This window comes from Heterodontus francisci, chromosome 37 (assembly GCF_036365525.1).
Source record: "Heterodontus francisci isolate sHetFra1 chromosome 37, sHetFra1.hap1, whole genome shotgun sequence".
NCBI lineage: Eukaryota > Metazoa > Chordata > Chondrichthyes > Heterodontiformes > Heterodontidae > Heterodontus > Heterodontus francisci.
The window spans coordinates 7,262,209-7,285,260 of NC_090407.1; the positions used below are offsets into that span (position 1 = coordinate 7,262,209).

Sequence of the window (23,052 nt, forward strand, 5' to 3'; positions counted from 1 at the left end):
TGGCTTTTTAACTGCAGAGCTCTGTGAACCTATTTTTAAAAACAACATTCTATTGGGATATCCCTAAATTCGATCGCTCTAAATCCCAGCTACAACCAAAGTTGGGATGAGAAAACAACATTTTTGCCATTCTCATAAAACACTGCTTTACACAGCAGCTTGCAGCGTACTAGTGCACAGATCTGACGTCAGTGGGTCAACATTGGAGATCAGGAGTCTCAGAGATGTCAAACTCAAACACAGATGTCTACTACTTCCTCTTGTCCGGGGAGGAAAGCAACTATTAGCTTCTTGGGGAACAAAAAAAATAGACTCAACAAATCATCTTGACCTTGATGCAAGTTAGCAGCCAGCTCATCAACAGCTTCAAAACAAAGCATGAAATCTGTCAGCTTATTGCATTAACAGTGCATGCGAATACAGAAGCTAAAAATCTGAGATATTTACACACAGCTTCTGGTATTAATGCAGACTGGTTATTTATTCTGTTAATATAGATGTAAAGATGGCTGATAGGTTAAGATATACTCAAAGTGTTACATCAGTGCACGCTTCCTGTCACCCTTTTTCATTTTAAATTCCCATGTCCACATTGATAATGAACAATGCCTGTGTAACTTGTCATACTGGAATTACACACAATGCTCAGTGGAGGTGCTGAAATGCCACCACTGGTAAGAGGGTGTAATGACAGTGAGACAAGTTTATGGAGGTAGTTTCCATGACCAATGTAGACATAGGAATTTATAGTGGGAATATACAAATTCAGACACAATGTCTGACTTTAAATTGGGAACTTAATTACATCTGCATGCCCTGGTCCAATTATCTCTAAAGTTACTCCATTTGAAGGTCACACTTGGTTTTGACTCATCTGTGTGCAGTTCCAAAGATCAACTATCATATTAAAAGCGTTTTGTCTACATACCCTTTTCGTCAACCTCTTCCGTTATAAATTCTTATGCCGACATTTACAATGAAATCTGATGTAAACGTGTCACGCTGTTATTTCACCTTCCTATTGGTGAAATCATAGCACCCTCCACTGTGTAGGGTGTAATTATAGCATGACATGTTTACATTCACACCTGCCATTATAAATGTGGGCAAAGAAATCTCAAGGGTCAATTTAACCTACTGCTTGCAAATTGTGTGGAAGAAAAGGACATGCAGTTAATGTCATTGCACCTGCTACTATCAATCAGGCTGACATTACTGTGTACTGCTGATTTGTTGGGTGAGTTGACAGGTCATTCCAGTCAGGGGCAGACCAATAATGATAGACCCAATGACAAACAATAGAAGTTTCAAGCAGTTAGCTTTGCCTTTGACGCAACCTTTTGTTCGAATCACCCAGTACTGAAAGAGGGGCTATTAAATAGGACTGTCTTTTATATAAGCTCACTATCAGAGGGAACCCTGTCGTACACAGGGGGGCAGTGTTATCAGTAGTTTTACTGGGTTAAACCCTACCAAACCTTGCACAAACTGCAACATGCTGTGTCATTGGTTTAATATTCAGTTTCATATGAAGTTTTATATTATAACGCAAGTTTGCTTTCTTTGCCTGTTAGCTTTGTCTCATCAATGAGACATCTGAACACTGACCTCGACACAGTGACAGGGTTTATTTTGGTGAGGACGATTTATCCAATCTAAAGAAGCTGCCACTCTAGTCTGAAACGTGGAGGAACGGATTGATGTTATCTGGGATTGAATGCATGGTAAGAAGTATTCACCTCACTGCTTCATCTGCAGCATCCAGTATGAGCCTATTCTACAGTCTTCTGAAACTACAAGCAGTATTTGTAGAATGGCATGTGTTAACTCTAGTGAAAAAATTATCAGTCATGTCACTTATCTTTCCATTTCTTTAACTTCATGATCGAAACTATGTTTGGCGGTGCCTGTAATTTCAACCTTTTCTACTGCTACTTTCCTGTTATTGCCGCATTTGTGCATTCAAACTGTTTTTTTCCCTTCACAGCTTATCTGATCCTGCCTGAGCAAGTTGTGCTTCTGTCATCACCTAAGTGAGAGAAATGACAGACGGGGATTTAAGCAACACCATACCTCATGATGGCTTCTAGATTTTGGGAACAACCTGACCGACTTCAATGGTCTTTTTGGTCCTGTATGTGATGTAAGGTAAGCAAAGCACATGGGAGAAGTGCAACAAGCTTTGGTATTTACCCCACCCCACCTTATATAGTCCCTAAGCCCTGAGCACCTTTAGAAAAATATTTCCATCAAGTGTCTGCCTGACAGCTAAATGAAACCTGAACTGCATGTGGAGTACAGAGTTCCTTTTTTACAGATTAATGAGCTAAGATTATGGAGGAAGTTGTTCAAACTGCTCAAACTAGGATTTCAAAAATACCAAACCAAAAAAATTCTCTTCAACTTTCAAAAAGCAAAAAGGAATGAAGGAAAACAGAAGTCAGTGTTTAGAACGTAATAACAGGAAATAAAATGACCAACATTCCAGTGGGATCATTTCTGTTCTGCAGCCTCCTTTTTAATGTGCTCTATTTGAAACTGATCGCATCAAAATACCGACCTTTATAATTGCCTTAGAGGCAGCACAACAAAGGTTCACTAGACTGATTCCTGGTATAAGAGGCTCATGATACGAGGAGAGATGGAGTAGACCAGGCCCCTATTCCCTAGAGTTTAGAAGAATGAGGGATGATCGCATTGAAACATGTAAAATTCTCAAGGGGCTTCACAGGGTAGATGCTGGGAGCATGTTTCCTTTGGTTGGAGAGTCTAGAACTAGGGTTCATAATCTCAAGATAAGAGGTTGGCCATTTAGGACTCAGATGAGGAGAAATTTCTTCACTCAAACAGTTGTGAAGCTTTGGAATTCTCTACTGAAGAGAGAGTTGTGAATGCTCAGTCATTGAGTATCTTCAAGTCAGAGATCGACAGATTTTTGAGTACGAAGGGAATCAAAGCATATTGGGATAGTGCGGGAAGGTACAGCTGAAGTAGATGATCGGCCATTAACTTACTGAATGGGGAGCAGGGTCCGAGTGGTCGTCTCCTGCTCCAATTTCTTACACTTAGCAGTTTATACTTTGGTCCATTTTACATACCTTATTCCGGTTGTACATCTGCCATAGCGATTCATTTGATTAACAAACTTGTATTTATATAAAATAAACACAGGATATGCTGGAAACACTTAGCATTGCCTAACCTGCTGAGTGTTTCCAGTGCTGAACATCTTTATTTCAGATTTCCAGCATCCTTACTATTTTGCATTTGCAATTATATATTGCCTTTCACATTCTCAGGACATCCCGAAGTGCTGCATAGCAAATGAAGCGCACTTAATGTTTTGTAGGCGAATTTGGGCACTTTCGGGTCCCAATACAGCAAATGAGACCAATTAAGTTGTGGAGATAGTGTTGGTTGAGAATGAATTCTGGTCAGGATACCATGACCTCCTGTTCTTCTCTGAACAGTGCCAGGGGATCTCCTGAGTCTGCCTGAACAGGCAGATGAGACCTCAATTTGATGCCTCATTCAAAAAGACTTCCTCTGACAATGTAGCACTCCTTCAGTACAGCATTGAAGTGTCAACCTAGATTGTGTGCTGAAAACCTGGAGTGGGGCATGGCATGCAAAACACTATCTCAAAAGGTGAGCCTACCATCAAGGAGTAAAGCTGAAGACTTTGTGCTATACTGCATTGGATTTTGATCCATCAGAGGGAGCATAATTTCCACATCAAATTATGGGGTATGAGCTGCTTTTATACTAGTGCTGTTTCAGTTAGAAAAACTGGGTGTAGGATTCTGTCACCAGGATAATGGAGTTTATGCGTAATAGGGTAAAGACGGGGAGTTGGCTTAGTGAAAGTGCTCTCCCCAAAGTAAAAGACTGCTGCTGTACAAGCTATTTAAAAGCCGTTTTTGCTGACAAGAATCCCGGACTCTGATTCATTACATGCTGGGGAAATGAAGCAATTAGTTAATGATGTTGTAAGTTTGCAATCTACCTGCAATATAAACATACTACACTATCCTGCTCCTGTCGCTTCATTGGAACTGAAGGAGGCAATTCGGCCCTTCAGGCCTGTTCGGCAGATCCTAACATGGCCCCAACTCCACATTGCCTCATATCCCTTAATACCTTTGGTTAACAAAAATTTATCAATCTCAGATTTAAAATTAACAATTGTTTTAGCATCAATTGCCTTTTGCGGAAGAGAGTTCCAAACTTCTATCATCCTTTGTGTGGAGAAGGGTTTCCTAATTTCACTCTTAAAAGGATTCGGCTCTAATTTTTAGACTTTGCCCCCTAGTCCTAGACTCCCCAATCAGCAGAAATAGTTTTCCCTATTTACCCTAACTGTTCTTAATATCTTGAAAACTTTGATTAAATCACCCCTTAACCTCCTAAATTCCAGGAAATACAACCTTAGTTTGTGTAATCGCTCCTTGTAATTTAATCCTTGGAGTTCAGATATCATCCACTCCTAGCATAGCTTCCTTTAAAATCATTGAGCCACATGTATGTTTACAGTAATTCGAGGGCTATTTATCTGCTACAAATAAACCTACCTGAAGGGGGTGAATCCTTGCAAAGAGTTGTTTGGGAGGGCGGGCGACTTCCACTGAACAAGTAGCCTGAATCTGTTAACGAACATCAACATAAACTTTAGTTCCCAACCAATCGGATTTGCTTAAAACACATCTCTTCTGGCTGCTTAAAATGCATAAATACTGTTGTTGTAAAAAAAAAACTTGGAAATAATTCAGAGGTGATAATAAAATTAATCATTCCGAAGTTCAGATTGCCACAGTAATCTGCATCAATTACAGACATTTTCATCTGATATTGTTCACAGAAGCACACAGTACACTGACAGGCAGATAGAGATATGCACTAATCCTCTAGTTTTGTCAAGTTAGCATGCTGGTGCATGAATGCTTGATGAGAGAGCTGAAGATGGCAATTTATCTAATAAGTAATGAGGTGTCAAATATCTTGAGCATTACAGCAATACTCACTGGATAAGCACTGCTCATGAGAAATAAAATCAAGACAGTTTACCCTTGACAATTCAATTTAACCCACAGTACAGTATATGAGCAGTAATTTTACTATAGGGATTAAATGTTAGACTGTATTCATAGAATTAACAGCACAGGAGGCAGCCAGTCGGTTCATCATTCCTGTGCCATCTCTTCGGTAGAGCTATCCAATTAGTTCCACTCCCCTACTCTTTCCCCAAAGAATTGTTTCCCTTCAAGTATTCATCCAATTCTCTTTTGAAGGTTACTAATTAAATCTATATCCACAGCCCTTTCAGGCAGCGCATTCCAAATCACAACAACCTGCTGTGTAAAAAAAAAAGTTTTAATATACAAACTTAAGAAATAGGAGCAGGAGTAGATCACACGGCCCATCGAGCCAGCTCCGCCATTCAATACTATCATGGCTGATTGTCGGCTTTAACTCCACTTTCCCACCCACTCCCAATATCCTTCGTTTCCCTGCAAGACCAAAATGCGATCTCAGCCTTAAATATATTGAACGATGGAGCATTCACAACCCTCTGGGCTAGAGAATTCCAAAGATTCACAACCCTTTCAGTGAAGAAATTTCTCCTCATCTCAGTCCTAAATGATTGATTCCTCATCTTGAGACTGTGCCATGTTCTAGATTCCCCAAGGGAAACAACTTCTCAGTGTCTACCCTGTCAAGCCCCTTCATAATCTTGTATGTTTCAATGAGATGACCGCTCATTCTTCCAAACTCCAGAGAATATAGACCCAACTTACTCACCCTCTCATCTTCCGAACAGCCTCTCTTCCCAATCAAGTGAACTTTCGCTGTACTGCATCCAATGCAAGTTTTTCCTTCCTTAAATATGGAAGCCAGAACTATGCACAGTATTCCAGGTGTGGTCTCACCAAAGCCCTGTACAATTGTAGCAAGACATCTTTATCCTTGTACTCCAATCCCCTTGCAATGAAGGCCAACATGCATTTGCCATCCTAATGGCTTGCTGTAACTGCATGCTAACTTTCTGCGTTCCTTGTACAACTGCACCCAAGTCCCTCTAAATATCAACATTTACAAGTTTCACGCCTTTGAAAAAAAATTCTGCTTTTCTATCCTTACGACCAAAGTGAATAATCTGACACTTCCCCATCTCCACTTGCCACCTGTTGCCCACTCACTTAACCTGTCTATATCTCTTTGCTGCCTCTTTGTGTCTAATGTCACCTCTGGTACTTTTACCGATCGCCTTAAATCTGTCCCCTCTGGTAATTGACCCTCCTGCTAAAGGAAACAGTATCTCCTTACTTACTCAATCAAAACTGTTCATGAATTTGAAGACGCCTACCAAATTTTCTCTGCTCTAAGGAGAACAACCTCAGTTTCTCCAATCTGTTTCCATGTAGCTGAAGTCACTCATCCCTGGTACCATTCTAGTAAATCTCCTCTGCACCCTCTCCAAGGCCTTGACATCCTTCCTAAAATGTGGTGCCCAGAACTGAACACAATACTCCAGCTGAGGCCTAACCAGTGTTTTATAAATATTTAACATAACATTGTTGCTCCTGTACTTTATTCCTCTATTAAAAAAGCCAAGGATCCTGTATGCGTTAACAGAAAGAATGCATTTTCATTTATATAGTGCTTTATCAAGTCCCTAGGAACTCGACTAAAGCAAGACTGCAACTAACTGTGACAACCTGATGCTTAATGCAAAGGATATTTCAGAAGCTTTTATTTTCTCCAAAAGATTGTCTGCATCTCTTAAACCTAATGTAGAAAGAATTAAAGCCAGAAATTTTGCCCAGGTACAGGGGAGTTGGTGGCATAGTGATAACGTCACTGGACTAGTAATCCAGAGCCAAGGCTAATGCTCTGCGGACATGGGTTCGAATCCCACCACAGCAGGTGAAATTTGAATTCAATTAATAAAAAAAAATCTGGAATTATAAGTCTAATGGTGACCATGAAACCATTGTTGACTGTTGTAAAAACCCATCTGATTCACGAATGTCCTTTCGGGAAGGGAATCTGTTATTCTTACCTGGTCTGGCCGACCTGTGACCCCAGACCCACAGCAATGTGGTTGACTCTTAAATGCTCTGAAATGGCCTAGCAAGTAACTCATTTCAAGAGTAATTAGGGATGGGCAATAAATGCTGGCTTAGCCAGTGACACCCACATCCCACCAACGAATTTTAAAAAGTCCATATCACCACCTATTTAACAAAATATACTTAGCACGCTGTTAATCCCCCCTGCACCCCCCTTGATAAAATAGAAGATTCTGTTCAGTGTTGAAAAATGGGAATGATTCATTTTGCTATCTCCACTTGCAAAGCTAAAGCAGAGAATTAAGGAGTACCCCAACTTTGGCTAGATGACATTGCAGAACACAGATCCTGCTGTTGCATATTAATCGGAGTCCAGGAAATTCATGATTGAAACAAAACCGTTGTGCAAATGTAAAAAGTTTGCTCTTTGGTGACCAGATCACAAATCCAATCCTAATAGATATGCTGCATATTTTCAGCTTTCAAATGTTCATTTTCAATTTAGAAAGTGTAACCAATTTTGCAATTAGCAAAATAATAAAAATAATTGGCACAGTTTACACTTATTTCAAAGTCACTTAATTCATAACAATTTTAATGCATTGAATTTCCACCTTGCGCACTGCCTAATTCAAAATATTGGATAATACAATTCTTTCCTAAAATCACAAAAATGTCCAAATTACTAGTAGACTATAGATTGGATCAAATTAAACAAAAGCAGGAACACCCTCAGACTGAATCATGTTTGAAAGTTGTTGACATTAATGGCAAAACAGAGCACTGCTGGCCTACTGTGCCTACTCGATACTACAGCCCTTTGATCTGCATTGAAGATCACTTCAAAGAGGTGTATAAACCAAGTGAGGTGATAAAAGGAAGTCTTCTTTTCTAGTTGTGTTATAGCATACAGTCAAGTAACTGCAGGATAAACTGAAGAATATTTCCAAAAATGACTACATCAAACAATTGATATAATAGAGCCTTTCAATTGTTCTGAGTAACAACACATTTCCTCTGGAATTAAAGCAAAGCATTTTTGACATTCCTTGCATGATGACTTTGCTCATGTTCCTTTCAGGTGTTGGGAGCTGCTGGCGGAGAAATGAATGTGGCTGGTAATCCGCAGGAACCTTCCTGCTGTCACAAAACAGGGGAACAATGATCCCCAACACCTGCAGGTCAGAGGTCAAGGAGTCAATCTCCGAAGCATCCACAGTTGAATGTTAGGACTAATAAGAGCACTGAATGTGTCAAACTGGTGTAATTCTTTGCTCAACTCTTCACGTGCAGGTGTGAGCTGAGTCTCTGTGTTGAATGTAGTTTTTCCAAAACTCTTAAAACAGATTTATCTCTTTCCTCATACAATCAGTGAACCCTGATGCCCCATACATAGGAAGTAGTTAAAGGCAGAGAATACATTACTAAAGACAAATGTGTGAATGATGGAACATTTTATGATAATGGTTTGAAAAAACTCAATGGTTTCTGATAGGTAATGCATTTGAAAAATACTTAAAAATATATGTTGGAACAGCTGAGCATCACATGTCTGAACTAAATGTTTCATTCTTTTAAATGGGAGGGGAAAGATGATTTGACTAAAATTTTGCACAACCACAAAAAAAGGCTGTTTTAAAAAAAAATGTTATTCAGAGAAATTTTCATAACCACTAAGTAGCCATGCTCAACTTGTCGATTTACAACTGAACACTACAATGCAGTGCATCACTGGAACCCTCAGGTGGACCCCACCAACCTGACTGTCCACGCTGTTGTACATCACTCCCCCATCCATTCACTGCAAGGCTGCAACTCTTCGGGAAGTCCAGTGAATTGAAGAAAATGAATGCCTCCCCATCCACTAGGACCTCAACAATGTCCCTCGACGGATCTTGCCAAGTTGTGCAAGTCCTTTTGGACCTACAATCTTCACCTTTGGCAAAGCTACTTCAACCCTGATGAAGCTTGGAAAGCTGAACGAGGTTCACAGAAAGTGACAAACACACACCTTGTGAAACACTCTACAACAAAGATCCCTGGCTTCAATCTGCCACAAAGAGCTCAGGGGAATCCTAAACCACATCCTCACAAACCACGGCAGATGTGGATACTTGAAGCACAAATGGAAAATTAAAAGCTCCCGATTGTGCAACTGTGGTTAGCCAAAACAGACATGGAACATTTGACGACCCGGTGGCTGATCCACAAATACAGAGGAGGCACAACAGTGATACACTCCGCTACTCCTGATGCAATTATCTGGCTTATCCACCTGAACGTAGAATTGTAATCGTTGCTCTACAACTACATCAGCTGTAAGACAGAAGTAAAAATATTAAACTGTTCCACAGAATCCCCTTTAAAGGTAACCGACCTCACCACAGATCTGTACCCAACATGGACGTTCATTCACAAAAATCACTGTTTTTCCACAGGCTTCTTACGCTACCTTTGCTAACTGATTCACAGCCACTTAAACTTGGTAATGCGACACATGGCCGTCGCTGGAATCCTGACGAGCGAACACTTTTTCCAGCGGTAGGTTTGATAGCTGGTACTGCTGGAGCTACACAGATGTTGAGAAAAATATAAAACAAGACTTGTATTTATATAGTGACCACAAGCCAAACCAAAGTGTTTTACAGCCAATTAAGTACTTTTGAAGTGCAGTCAGTGCTGTAGGAAATGTGGCCACCAATTTTTTTATTTATTTATTTAGAGATACAGCACTGAAACAGGCCCTTCGGCCCGAGTCTGAGCCGACCAACAACCACCCATTTATACTAACCCTACAGTAATCCCATATTCCCTATCACCTACCAACACTAGGGGCAATTTACAACGGCCAATTTACCTATCACCTGCAAGTCTTTTGGATTTGCACAGCAAGCACCCACAAACAGCTATGTGATAATGACTGGATAATTTGTTTTTGTGATGTTGGTTGAGGGATAAAAATTGGCCAGGACATGGGGATAAATCCCCTACTCTTCTTCAAAATAGTCCATGGGATCTTTTACGTCCACCTGAGTGCGCAGACAGGGCCTCGGTTTCATGTCTCATCTGAAAGATGGCACCTCTGACCGTGCAGCACTCCCTCAGTACTGCACTAGAGTGTCAGCCCTGATCTTTGTGCTCAAGTCTTTGGAGTGTCACTTGTTCCCACAAACTTCTGACTCAGCCAAGAGTGCGATCAACTGAGCCTCAGCTGAGAATACAACTAAAATGTGAAATAAAAACAGAAAATGCTGGAAGTACACAGCAGGTCTGGTAGCCTCCGTGTAGAGAGAAACAGAGTTAACATTTCAGGTCGATGACCTTTCATTCAGAACAGGAAAAAGTTAGAAATGTAACAGGTTTTAAGTAGCTCAAATGGGAGTGGGTGGAAAAAGAACAAAAAAGGGAAGGTCTGTGATAGGATAGAAGACAGGAAACATTTAATGACAAAAGAGTTGGTGGGGCAGAGCCAAAGGGAGTGGTAATGGGACAAGTAAAGAAATAAAAGATGTATCCAGAGGAGGTGTGAATGGCAGAATAATGAACAGCTGTTGTCTGAAAGCAAAAATGTTTTAGCCAAAACACGAAGGGTGGAATTTTAGTTGGAATCCATGCGGAATAAATTGGAGATGGAGACAGTTGCTGAGGAAGGAGATGCGGTCGTGATAGTGAAGTTTGGTGGATATCTAATCAAACAAGAACATGAAGCCGAGTTGAGGTAAAGCAAAGAAGAGGTAAGCATAAGCGGAGAATCTATTCCACTGCGTAAGCAAGTTTTAAAAACAAATCTATATTTTTATTTATAAAGGGTTCGATTAACGAATTTGAATTTGGGCAGGGAAAGAAGCAGAGGAAGGGAAGATACATCCAAACGATTGTTCTTTGATATTATTCCACACAATGAGCAGAGAGAAAGCAGTTTTCCACCATGGGGAGGAGGTGGTGCTGAGGATGATTTGCATTAGACTTGAATAATTAAATAATCTGAGTGAACGGAGATTCTTGAAGACGCAGACAAGAAAAGCATAAAACATAAGATGAGATGTCGGACGACAATCAAACACTACTTGTCAAAAATCAACGGAAAGCGTATCCCTGCTTCCTGGAGACCCACAGCTTAAATACCATTGTACAAGCCCAGCTGCACATTGAAAAGGATACAAAAAGAACAAATTAATTGACCATTCCTTTTAACATGGCCATTGTTTCCCTTTCAAGTGAGGAGCAATGAGGGAAGATGATCTTTTCAGATCAGATAGACTGCAATTTCTACTGACCCCCTCTGAAAAAAAAAAACTGTGCACATGCTTCACCTGGCTGTGTGCGTTCTACTGATCAGAGCAGTTTCAACAGCTTTTGTTTTCCAATGCTCTCCTCCATTTATCACCATCTGCAACTGACAAGCCTTCAAGAAAATAGGGGCTACAACCTACTGTAGCCTGCCAGCCAAAGTTGAACTCATGCAAGGCTGTCAGCCCCAAATCATAAATCTTTCCTGGGTCAACTGCTTGTCTTCAACCATTGCCCGCATGCCATGCCAACATATATCAAGTAAAATTGGTCTCTTCACTACTGTGTCTCCTGGAATGGGCTGTTGTTGATTTAAGGTACGACTTTCAGTTGAGAAACGAAGGAGTATTTTCACTAACTATTTTTCTGCACCCCTCAAGTTCATTCTTAAAGACTGAAGAAATGCAAACTTTAAACAATTTAAAAAGAAAACTTTAAAAAAAAAGTTCATCACTTGTTCAGTGGTTGGAAGCCTTTTGTTAAAACTTTCTTTCACTACATGGCCAGTCTTTTCTCATGGACCGTTGGAAAATAACAACAGACCCCTTCTCAACAGGCAGTTTCAGCGTTGCTTTGTGGCTCAAGTTTACACTCACTGCTGTTAGATGAACAATGTCCCCTCCCAATTTTCCACCTTCCTGCTGTGCTGATAAAGCAAAATTAGACACTGGGGGCAAGATTTCAAATGCAGGTTTGTGGCCCTAAGGAAAGCTGAAAATGGGCAAAGAACTCAGCAAGGATGGGCCGCAGAGGTTCTGCCAAACCTAAATGGTGGGACCACATTAATATAATGCCCAGTGGCTGGCCAAACTGACAGTTCGCCTGACAAGATTGCCAATGAGACCTTGGGGATGATTGAGGCCACGACTGGGGTGGGGGGGCAGAGGGAGGGAAGGGAAGACAGAGGCTGTGATCGGGGTGGGGGAGGACCTCAAATCAGGCCTGGGGGGTGGGAGGGGGTTTCCTGATTCCTGGCAAATCTGCACAGCAACAGTGAAGTTTAAATCTAGCTCCCAGTTGGACAGTGAAAGCCCAATTTAAATATGCGAATGAGGTGTCCCACCTCCTCATGCCAGGACACATTGACATCCCAAAAATCCACCGCCGTACAAAAGGCAGCAGGGACGTGCATGGCTTTTTGGAGACATGGTCCCTGTATTTAATATCCCTTAACCACGCTGCCCTCAGACCCCCTCCCACTTGGCGGGAGGCTGGTGGGTCAATATAAAAATCCATTTTGCAAAAGGGCACACACACAGACCTATTCTGGCCTCACACCTCCCCATCCCTCTCCAACCTATTGGGCTGCCCTCTCTGAATTTGTCATCTTTCAGCTGAGCCAGGAGATGGGATTGACTCGTTGACTTAAGAACAAGAATAGTCAAGGATGAGAAATGCCATTTGCAAAATTCATCCTTCAATTCTTTGCATAGTATATTATTCAACAAGTCTTTCCAGATACTTATTCTAAACATACTTCATAACCATTTCCATTGATATCCCCTCAGCCTACTGTTAAGTAATAATTTTGGTTTTACCTTATTTATACCATTTTCAAGGAAATAAATATTCAAGAGGATGCAACATTTTGCAACAAGACCGAATGGAAAAGGAGGAGCAGTAGCCCTCATAGTAAAGGATGACATAAGGACAGTAGTGAGAAAGGACCTTGGCTCAGAAGATCAGGAAATAGAATAAGTATGGGTAGAAATTAGGAATATAAAGGGTCAGAAAATGCTGCTGATTGTAGTTTATAGGCACCGTAAGAGAAGTTATACTGATGCAGAGAGCATTAAGCAAGAAATAATTGGAGCTTGTAACAAAGGCAATGTAATAATTGTGGGGGGGATTTCAACTACATATAGACTGGACAAATCAAATTGGCAAAGGTTGGTCTGGAAGATGAATTTATACAAAGCTTTTGCAAGAGTTTCCTGGAACAATACATTATGGAACCAAATAGGGGTAAAGCTATCTTAGATCTAGTATTGTGCAATGAAGCAGGTTTAATTAGTAATTTCATAGTAAAAGATCCTCTGGGGAAACAATGATCATAATGCAATTGAATTTCATATTAAGTTTGAAAGGGACATACTCCAGTCCCAAATAAGAAACTTAAACTTAAACAAAGCCAATTACGTAGATATGAATGGAAAGCCGGTTAAGGTTGATTGGGTAAATAGATTAAAAGGTATGGCAGTAAACTAACAGTGGGAAACATTTGAAGAAATAATTCAAAAGGTTCAACAAAAATACATCCAGTTAAAAAACAAAAATTCAGCAAGAAAGATCCATCCATGGCTTACTAGGGAAGTTAAGGAGAGTTTAGATTAAAGTGTGATTATAATGTTGCAAAGAATAGTAGTCAACCTGAGGATTTGGGAGTGTTTTAGAAACCAGCAAAGGGCAACCAAAAAGTTGATAAAGGGAAAAAAAATAGAGAGTAAACTCGCCAGGAATATGAAAACAGATTGCAAGAACTTTCACAAGCATATAAAAAGAGAGTAGCTAAACATTGGTCCCTTAAAAGCAGAGACAGGAGAAATTATGGGGAATGAGGAAATGGAAGAGACGTTGAACAATTATTGTATGTCTGTCTTCACGGTGGAAGACACAAATTACAAATCAGAAAGAGGGTAACCAAATGGCTAATAAGAGTGAGGAGCTTAAGGTAATTAATATCAGCAGAGAAAAAGTACTGGAGAAACTTAAGGAACTAAAAGCCGACAAATCCCCAGGATCTGATGACCTACATTCTAGGGTTCTAAAAGAGGAAGCTGCAGAGATAGTGGATGCATTGGTTATGATTTTCCAAAATTCCCTCGATTATGGAACGGTCCCAGCAGATTGGAAGTTAGCAAATGTAACACCTATATTTAAGAAAGGAGGGAAAGAACACAGGGAACTACAGCCTGACATCAGTGGTCAGGAAAATGCTAGATTCTATTATTAAAGAAGTCTTAACAATGTGCTTTGAAAATCAGTATGATCAGACAAAGTCAACATGGTTTTACGAAAAGGAAATCATGTTTGACAAATTTTTTAGACTTTTTTGAGGATGTAACTAGTAGGGTAAATAAAGGGGAACCAGTTGATATAGTATACTTGGATTTCCAAAAGGCCTTTGATAAGGTGCCACACAAAATATGCAAGATAAGGGCTCATAGAATTGGGGGTGATGTATTAGCATGGATGGAGGATCCTACTCTCTGCTTCCTGCCTGTTAACCAATCCTTAATCCATGTGCTTTAACTTTGCTAACCAACCTCCTGTGGGAGACTGTATCAAAAGCCTTCTGAAAATCCAGGTATGCCACATCCTCCGACTCCACTTCATCAATTCTGCCAGTAGCATCCTCAAAAAACTCGAAAATTATTTCAGATTCATAAATCGATGTTGAATATGCACAGATTATCCAAGTGTCCATTTATCACATCATTTAGAATCGATTCTAGCATTTTCCTAACTGATGTAAGGCTAACAGGTCTGGAATTCTCCGTTATCTCTCTCCCTCCCTTCTTAAATAGTGGGGTGACATTTGATACCTTCCAATCTGCAGGAAACACTCCAGTATCTATAGAATTTTGGAAGATGATCATCAATGCGTCCACTATCTCCATAGCTACCTCTTTCAACACTCTGGGATGCAGTACATCAGGTCCTGGGGACTTATCAACCGTCAGCCCCATTAATTTCTCCAATACAACCTTCTTACTAATACTAATTTCCTTCAATTCCTCATTCTCCCTAATCCCTTGGATCTCTAATTCTGGGACATTTCTTGCATCTTCCTCAGTGAAGACAGACACAAAGTGATCATTTAGCTCCTCTGCCATTTCTCTAATTCCCCATCATAAATTCTCCTCACTGACTGTAATGGATCCACATTTGTCTTAGCCAAATTTTTCCTTTTTACGTATCTATAGAAGCTTTTACAGTCCGTTTTTATATTTTTTGCTAGCTTACATATTATTCTAATTTATTCTAATATTCTCTTCTCCCTTTATCTAAGGAAGGATATACTTATATTGGAGATGGTACAGTGATGGGTCACTAGATTAGTTGCTGGGATGAGAGAATTGTCCTATGATGAGAGGCTGAGTAAATAGGGTCTATACTCTCTGGGGTTTATAAGAATGAGAAGTGATTTCATTGAAAAATACAAAATTCTAAAGGGGCTTGACAGGGCACTGAGAAGTGGTTTCCCATGGCTGGGGGATCTAGAACACAAGGGCACAGTCTCAGGATAAGGGATCGATCATTTAGGACTGAGATGAGGAGAAACTTCACTAAAAGAGTTGTGAATCTTGAAATTCTCTAGCTTGACAGATTTTTGGACTCTTAGAAAATCAAGGGATATGGGGAGCAGGCGGGAAAGTAGAGTTGAGGCAGGAGATCAGCCATGATTGTAATGAATGGTGGAGGGGCCGTTTCGTCTACCCCTGCTCCTTGTTTTAATGTATTTTGATGAGATTGACCATAAGCCCTTGTCGGAGGCTTTAAAATCTTGCGGCTTCTTAAGCTTTCCTCATAGGCTCTTCGTATTATATTTGGGGTCAGTTTTGATACTCCTTTTTACACCTATTCATATGCATGTATATCTTTTTGTGATATGGTGGCCAAACCAAACACAGCATTTCTCAATATCATTCCTAACACCACATTCCACTGGGCTTCTAATTTGTCTGCATGAAATAAGCGTAACAGATTTAGCAAAGATAAAGCGGATAGCGAGGTTGCAGAGGCTCGAAGCTAAAAAGAAAAAGCACGTCATCTTAAAAAGGGAAGACGACTTTATAAATGAATAGAAAATATTATCCCACAATAAGTCTACATAGTAGGATTCTTCTAAAAATTAGATTTTCAAATGTTACTGTTTACATGGCAAGATTTCTGTGGAGAATAGTCATCACCGAAGATGCTAACAGGCAGTGTAGTCTGTGTCACTGACAATAATCATGCTGATAGGTATAGTGTGATGTAACCATAGCTTCTTTATTAATAGTCACCAGTAACTACAGTGAGAAGCTATGCCCCGGGATATACATTGACAAATCCACTAGTAGATTGTAAAATGAGGCAAGAGTCTATAAGGGGTTTGACAGCTTAGCTGCTTTTATACAGCACAGGATCTGTGGTGATCGATTTATCAGTACACAGAAGGAGGCCATTTGGCCCATCAAGACCATGCCAGCTCTCTATACAGCAATCCAGACAGTCCCATTCACTCACTCTATCCCCAGAACCCTGCAAGGTTTTTTTCCCTCATTCACTTGTGCCACTGACTCCTGACACACAGATTCTGCGCAGACAGCAATCCCAAGTAACCTTGCTGGATTTTGATAAAACAAACCATCAAGGCAGCCATAGCCTTGACAACTTGTGAATAGAAGACCTGAATTTATACCCACTGTTAACAAAGATAAACATCCCACGATACTTGAGGAAAAATAAACGTTCTACTACTCGTATTCCAATGCACTCCTGGCGGGCCTCCTGTTCCCCATGAACCTGAGCTCATCCTAAACTCTGCTGCCCATATCCTATCTGGCACCAAGTCCCATTCACCCATCACCCCTGTTCTCACTTTGATTTTAAAATTTTCATCCTTGCTTTCAAATTCCTCCATGGCCCTCAAACCTCCCCATCTTTGTGACCTCCTGCAGTCTCACAACCCTCAGATACCTGTGCTCCTCCAATTGTGGCCTCTTGCGCATGCCTGATTTTAATCGCTACACCACTGGTGGCCATGCTTGGACCCTAAGCTCTGGAATCCCTTCCCTAACCTCGCCGCCTCTCTCCTTTAAGACGCTTCTTAAAATCTACTTCTTTGACCAAGCTTTTGGGCACCTGTCCTAATATCTCCAGTGGCTTGGTGCTAAATTTTGTTTGGTAACGCTGTTATGAAGCGCCTTAGAACATTTTACTACATTAAAGGGGTGATATAAATGCAAGTTTTTATTGTAGTTGGAGACAATGGTGGAATATGCGCTATAGAACTGCCTGTGTTCCCCTCATGTTTACCCACTCTGTCATCTTGGGGAATAAAGTTGAAGTTTAGAATGATAATTTGCCATCCTGCTGATGGCATGGAGGGATAACATGGGTGGGAGGGCTCTACAATCCATTGACCTAACAAACGATACCACAACTTTGCTAACTAATTGCCAAAAATAAATGAGAAGTCTCTATCTGTACAAATGCAGAGCTATTTTCCCCTCTTAGAGTCATAGAGTTATACAGCACAGAAACAGGCCCTTCGGCTCATCGTGTCTGTGCCGGCCATCAAGCACCGACCTATTCTTGTGGCAGCTGCCTCTGGTTGATTCACAGAAATAAAATTTAAAGGAAAGTGTTTTGTGAATGACTGACCTTTGAACTTAAAAAATGGTCAACACACCTCGAGGAGGTTTTTTTGGAAACAAATGTACTGAAAATCTGAAATCCTCTCTTCATAAAAATACCCATGCTAAAACCCAGACAACACCACCCTCCACGCCAAACTATTTTATCCCCTTGTTGACATCTGAAAGGCATTGCACAAGTGTTCAAACACAAATGTAGAGAGCAATTCTGTAATTTTCTGATGGTAATTACAACGCCAGACTAAAATGCTCCATAATTCATGGTAATCACTGAACTACAAAACTAACAAATACTAATTAAAGGGTTAACAGAAGCTTCAGGTATAAAGCCAACGAGCATTAGGTGTAACAATACTTCACAAACTGGTGCAAATGCACAATCAGAGTTTATTATTTCAGCAAATATCTGACAATTAAATGAAATGCAGTGCCAGCAACAGACCAATGCCAATGGAACTGATGCTTCAGGTACACCATCTATTGCACCCATTTAATACTTTGCTCCTCATTCAAAACCTTCCTCCCTGCTTTCTCCTGCCAACCACCCACCCCCAACGCCTTACCGCTGAAAGGTTTCCAGTGACGGTGACGTTACCCGAGTGGTGATTGTTGCTGTGCAAGTATAGACAGCATGTGCCAAGCAGCTTGTTATCTATCATGTCCTCACCCAAATTTCACAGATGTGCCCTTTCTGGTTCCGGGTCATTGGATAACAATCTGTGCCTGGCCCAGAACTGCCGAGGTCAGTCTCTGGCCCAGCCCAGATCAGAAACCGAATCACAGACTTTCTGGTCTGCATGATGCGACACCCAGCGGTGTTGGGCCATTGGTAGTGCTGGTGCAATTCTACAAGCTTGAAGAAATGGTCTTATTTTAGTGCAAGTTGTCTCGTTAGGAATTTATGAATGGAATACAGACACAACAATGACAACACAGACACAGATTGTGTCAATCTTTTTTTTTTTAACAATTAAGCATATAATAAATCTAACATTTAAACGCAGTGTCAGATGAGAGGACTGCATGTCCTGGAACATTACATTTGGTTCTCTACAGCTGGCACTAAAAGTAAACAAAGCAGGCAAGGACATTAGATTGGGGGCCAAACTCTGGAGACCAACAGCTACTATAGATTATGTGGCCATTCCTTCAGTTGCTATTTAAAGTCTTGTTGTACGCAAAATGGTGACTGTGTTTACCTACATTGCAACATTGACCGAACTTCAAAATTAATCCATTGGTTGCAAACCACTCTGCGACTTCCAGAGGATAAGGCAAGAATGATATATAAATGCAAGCTTGTTCGTCCTTTAAATTCTATCCATTGGAAAAGCAGTCTTTCAGATGAGACAGTAAACTGTGGCCCTATCTGCCCTTTCAGATGGACGTAAAAGATTCCACGATTTTGAAGAGCCGGGGAGTTGCCCCCGGTGTCCTGGATAATATTTATCCCTAAATCAACATCACTAAAACGGATTATCGTGTCATTGTCTCATTGATGCTTGTGGGAGCTTGCTGTGTACAAATTGGCTGCCGCACTTCAAAAAGTACTTCATTGGCAGTAAAGTGCTTCGGGATGTCCAGAGGTTGTGAAAGGTGCTATATAAATGCAAATCTTTCTATACATCACACAACTAACCAATCATTGAGATTAGACATGAGGATGGGATTAAGGAAATTGTTGGGAGTAGAGTGGAGGAACCTTTACTTTTTAATCTATCCTATCTTGAAAAGATTAGATGTAAAATGCCAGAAAAGATTCTATTGGCTCGTAATGATATCCATCAGTTTAAAGGAGAGCAGAGAAGAATGGATAGATCCAAAAGAAACCCTTTTAAAAAGAAAAAAAGGAGGCAATCTCTTCATGAGGTTCTATACTGATGAGCAGAATGGTTTCAACTGATTATACTCCAAGTACCCCAGTACATCCTGGGACTTCTTAAGCATTGGCTCTGTCAACCTGCATCTGGGTTCTCTGGGTAAGTAAGTGGGATGCATCCTATGAGCAGATTGCGCGCACTCCATATTTGGCAAATAGAAACCCTTCTGGTGAGCATAGATTTCTCAGTAGCTTGATTTAAAATAGAACAACATAGAATATACAGAACAGAAACAGGCCATCCGGCGCAACTGGCATGTGCTAGTTTCTATACGCCACAAGAGTCTCCCCCCATCCATCCCCTTGCACACAAGGTACAGTTGTTAAGGTGTGCTCTTCGACTTAAAATTGAGAGTCTTAAACTGATGGACAATTGGATAGTTGTCCATTTGGGATCTGTCATTTGAAGACTATTTGCCCACGCATCAGGCTCCTGGCACCAAGAGTTCCTGAAACACCAGTCAACTTTTACACTAGAAGTTACTGTCCACACTCCCACGACACCAGTTTAAGGATCTCCAAGTCAAGTTGAGAAATTTATGCCCACTAGAAAGCTGGATTATGTAGTCAAATCTTTGGAGTGGCACCTGAATCTAGGATGTGAGAGTGCTGTGTTTGAGTTATGGCTAGCACATTGAAAGGTAGATATATTGACTACCTAATTAGAATCTAAAGATTAGTGTGTATATACATTGATTCTCTACCCTGTAGAGAATGTGCACGAGGATAAGGCAACTGGATTTTAATAACATGACACAAAACAAAAGACTACTTATTAAACAGTGCAGCTCCACATTCTGGGACATTAGTTGCTGGCATGTAAGTCTACTTAAGTTAGCCCCTCAAACTGTAAAACTGCTACCCGCTGCTGTGGCTGACTGTACAATTTCTACAGTGGAATTGGGACATTGTGTTAATTAAGTGGTTGGCTGGCAGCCTGGAGTGTGCTGAGTTCTCATGCTGGGATCCAGGTCTGACTCCAAGCTTTAGTTGACATTTGAACTTAAGTTATCCCTATGGTCTGAAGTGAATTTTCCAAGTTCATGGCTGAGTTGCTCGATTAAACACTATCTTGGAGCAAGGGGGATGAGTGGGGGAAGGCAGGGCATGCATCCCCTCAAGGCAATTTCATATAGATTCTGCCCTTGCCCTTATCCACATTGTCCTGGGTGTGGAGCAGCAGGCAGGGAGGGAAAGGTGATGGGTTGGAAGGAGAGCATCAATTAGATGACAAAGGCTACACAACAGTAAAGAATACTCAGAGGGAGGTCTCTGTGCCTGTCCCAATGGTGAGGGACATTATCTGACGTGCAGAGACTTAGTGCAAGAGGAGCAGAAAAACATTCAACTCCTCCTGACTTTTTCTCTTTCCAGACAAGAGATCTTTCAGTGAATTCTCCCAGCTAGCTGCCAAAGACACATTGCTCTAACACTACAGAGCGAAGGCTTAATCTGCCTTTTAATTTGCTGGTTCAACTAAAGGTGTGTCTTTAAATTTTCTGTTGTCAGGTCATTAATGAGCAGCTATCCTTCAAAACAGAATTAACAAAGGTAATTGAAAGGCAGTGCGTCACATTTTGTTTTTATTCTTGCATTTTGACCACATTCTTTTCAAACTACCATCATTATCGTGTTTTTTTTCTTATACTAGGTTGTCAGCAGTTCGAAGCAACTTGCAGATACCAAAACTACAAGGGAAACTGTAGGTGTCGGCTGCCTGCACCTGTGGAACAAGTCTGGAATGGGAGAAATGTAATCCCCAGCAAGCCTGAATCTGTCTTAGGCCTCTCTGTACCCACTTACAGCCAATCTGCAGTGATGACAGATTAAACCAGGATGCTTTACACTGAAGTGGGTTCTCTAATTTACCTAGAGGATTAAAACTCCAAATATCAGCCCCTCTAAGGAACGTTAAAAACACCACACTGAAGTAAGGAATATTATTCCTATTGCAGAAATTTGGTGCCAATGGATTTACTATTTATTGAAGGCTCAATTGAACAAACAAGCCTATGAAAGACACGAAGGGTTCGGCTTCTGGTGTAATTTAACCATTTAATCCACGAACAACTCTTCACATATTTCTGCAGAAGCACTTCACAACCCACTCACAAAGTATCTCATCCAGAATTCTGCTACTCATGTCCTAGTTTGCACCAAGTCCCACTCATCCATTACCCACATCCTCACCAAACTTCATTGGGTCCCAGTTCCGCAAGGCTTCAAATTAAAAATTTTCATCCTTTTATGCAAGTCTCTCAATGACCTCACCCATCCCTCTGCCTGTAACTTCCTCCTGTGCTACAGTATCATAAAACTGTTTTTCTAACTCTGGTCTCTGAATAACCTCGTTTCCCCCCCCCCCCCCCCACTCCTTCGTCCCACCATTGGTGGCCATGCTTGCAGTTGCCGAGACTCCATTCTCTGCAATTCTCTATATTTCTTTAAGACCTCCAAAGCCCTCCTCTTCACTAAAGCTTTTGGTCATCCCCTTTGAATATCACCTCTTGTGGCTCAGTGTTTTTCTTTCCCTTGCATCTCATAATATTTCTGCACCTTAAAAGTGCCACGTAAACCCAAGTCATTATGGTTTTTGGTAGCCCCCATGTTCGGTAGCATGTGATTGAAGGAAAAGAAAGCATGAAGGAGAGCTACGTTACACGATATTCCTATTACCCATCTCAAGAGCAGTATTTGTGAAAGCCATGGAACATTGATCGACACCTCCCCCATGACCACCACTGTACGAATTATCAGAGCACAGGACAGAGCCTAAAGGAGAACACAACATACCTACCAAAATGAGTTAATTATAGTTCATATAATTTAAACTGATTCAAATTAAATATGTAGCAGCTTTTATCTTGGCAGCATCAGCTAATAGTTCATGTGCAGAGCTTTACATTGTAGTTTGATCAATAGAGAAATCTGATTTTTTTTAATGTAAAGATTGATGTTACAAAGCCTGTGGTGTCGAAATGCAAATACTATTGGCTTTGGAATTAATTAGATTAGAAAAGCAAAATCAATAAAATTTCATTTGTTCTTGTGGCTTTTATAAGTACTGTTTTATATAGAAGAGATGAGAATGGTATGAGCATTTTGTACATTTAATTTCTGACTTCATTTCTGTACCAGGGTGACACGGACAGCTTTTTGGTCAGTCCTACAACAGTTCACGTTGAGAAAAGTTATGGCTCTCCACAGTTCTTAAATTCAACAATTTCCCGCTTCACAGCTTATGGTTTTCTTGTTCCCTTTTGGTTCCTCCTTGGTTGAGATGTCATCCTTCATTCTACCCCCGTTCAAGATGGCGATTCGTGTTGGGATATGGGTGATGACTGGTGCCGACTCAAAGCAGCCAGTCCAAAGACTTGTGGGTTGATAGGTAAATTGGCCATTGTAAAAAATTGCCCCTAGTGTAGGTAGGTGGTAGGAGAATTGAGGG

The 23,052-nt window shown here is 40.8% G+C and overlaps 1 protein-coding gene across 3 annotated transcripts in view; it reads right to left on the bottom strand.

The window, feature by feature from the left end:
* tmem201 (transmembrane protein 201) overlaps nt 1-23,052 on the bottom strand; it is a 187,138-nt gene that overhangs the window by 40,430 nt on the left and 123,656 nt on the right. Inside the window, exons 8-9 of one of the 3 annotated variants that reach the window (XM_068016974.1) lie at nt 9,523-9,639; nt 4,572-4,643 (exon numbers count right to left, since the gene is read on the bottom strand). The exons of 1 other annotated variant lie outside the window; for it this stretch is intronic. In XM_068016974.1, coding sequence (XP_067873075.1) covers nt 4,572-4,643; nt 9,523-9,639 — 189 coding nt within the window. The remainder of the gene's footprint in view (nt 1-4,571; nt 4,644-9,522; nt 9,640-23,052) is intronic. One more of the 3 variants, XM_068016975.1, reaches the window with a different exon arrangement.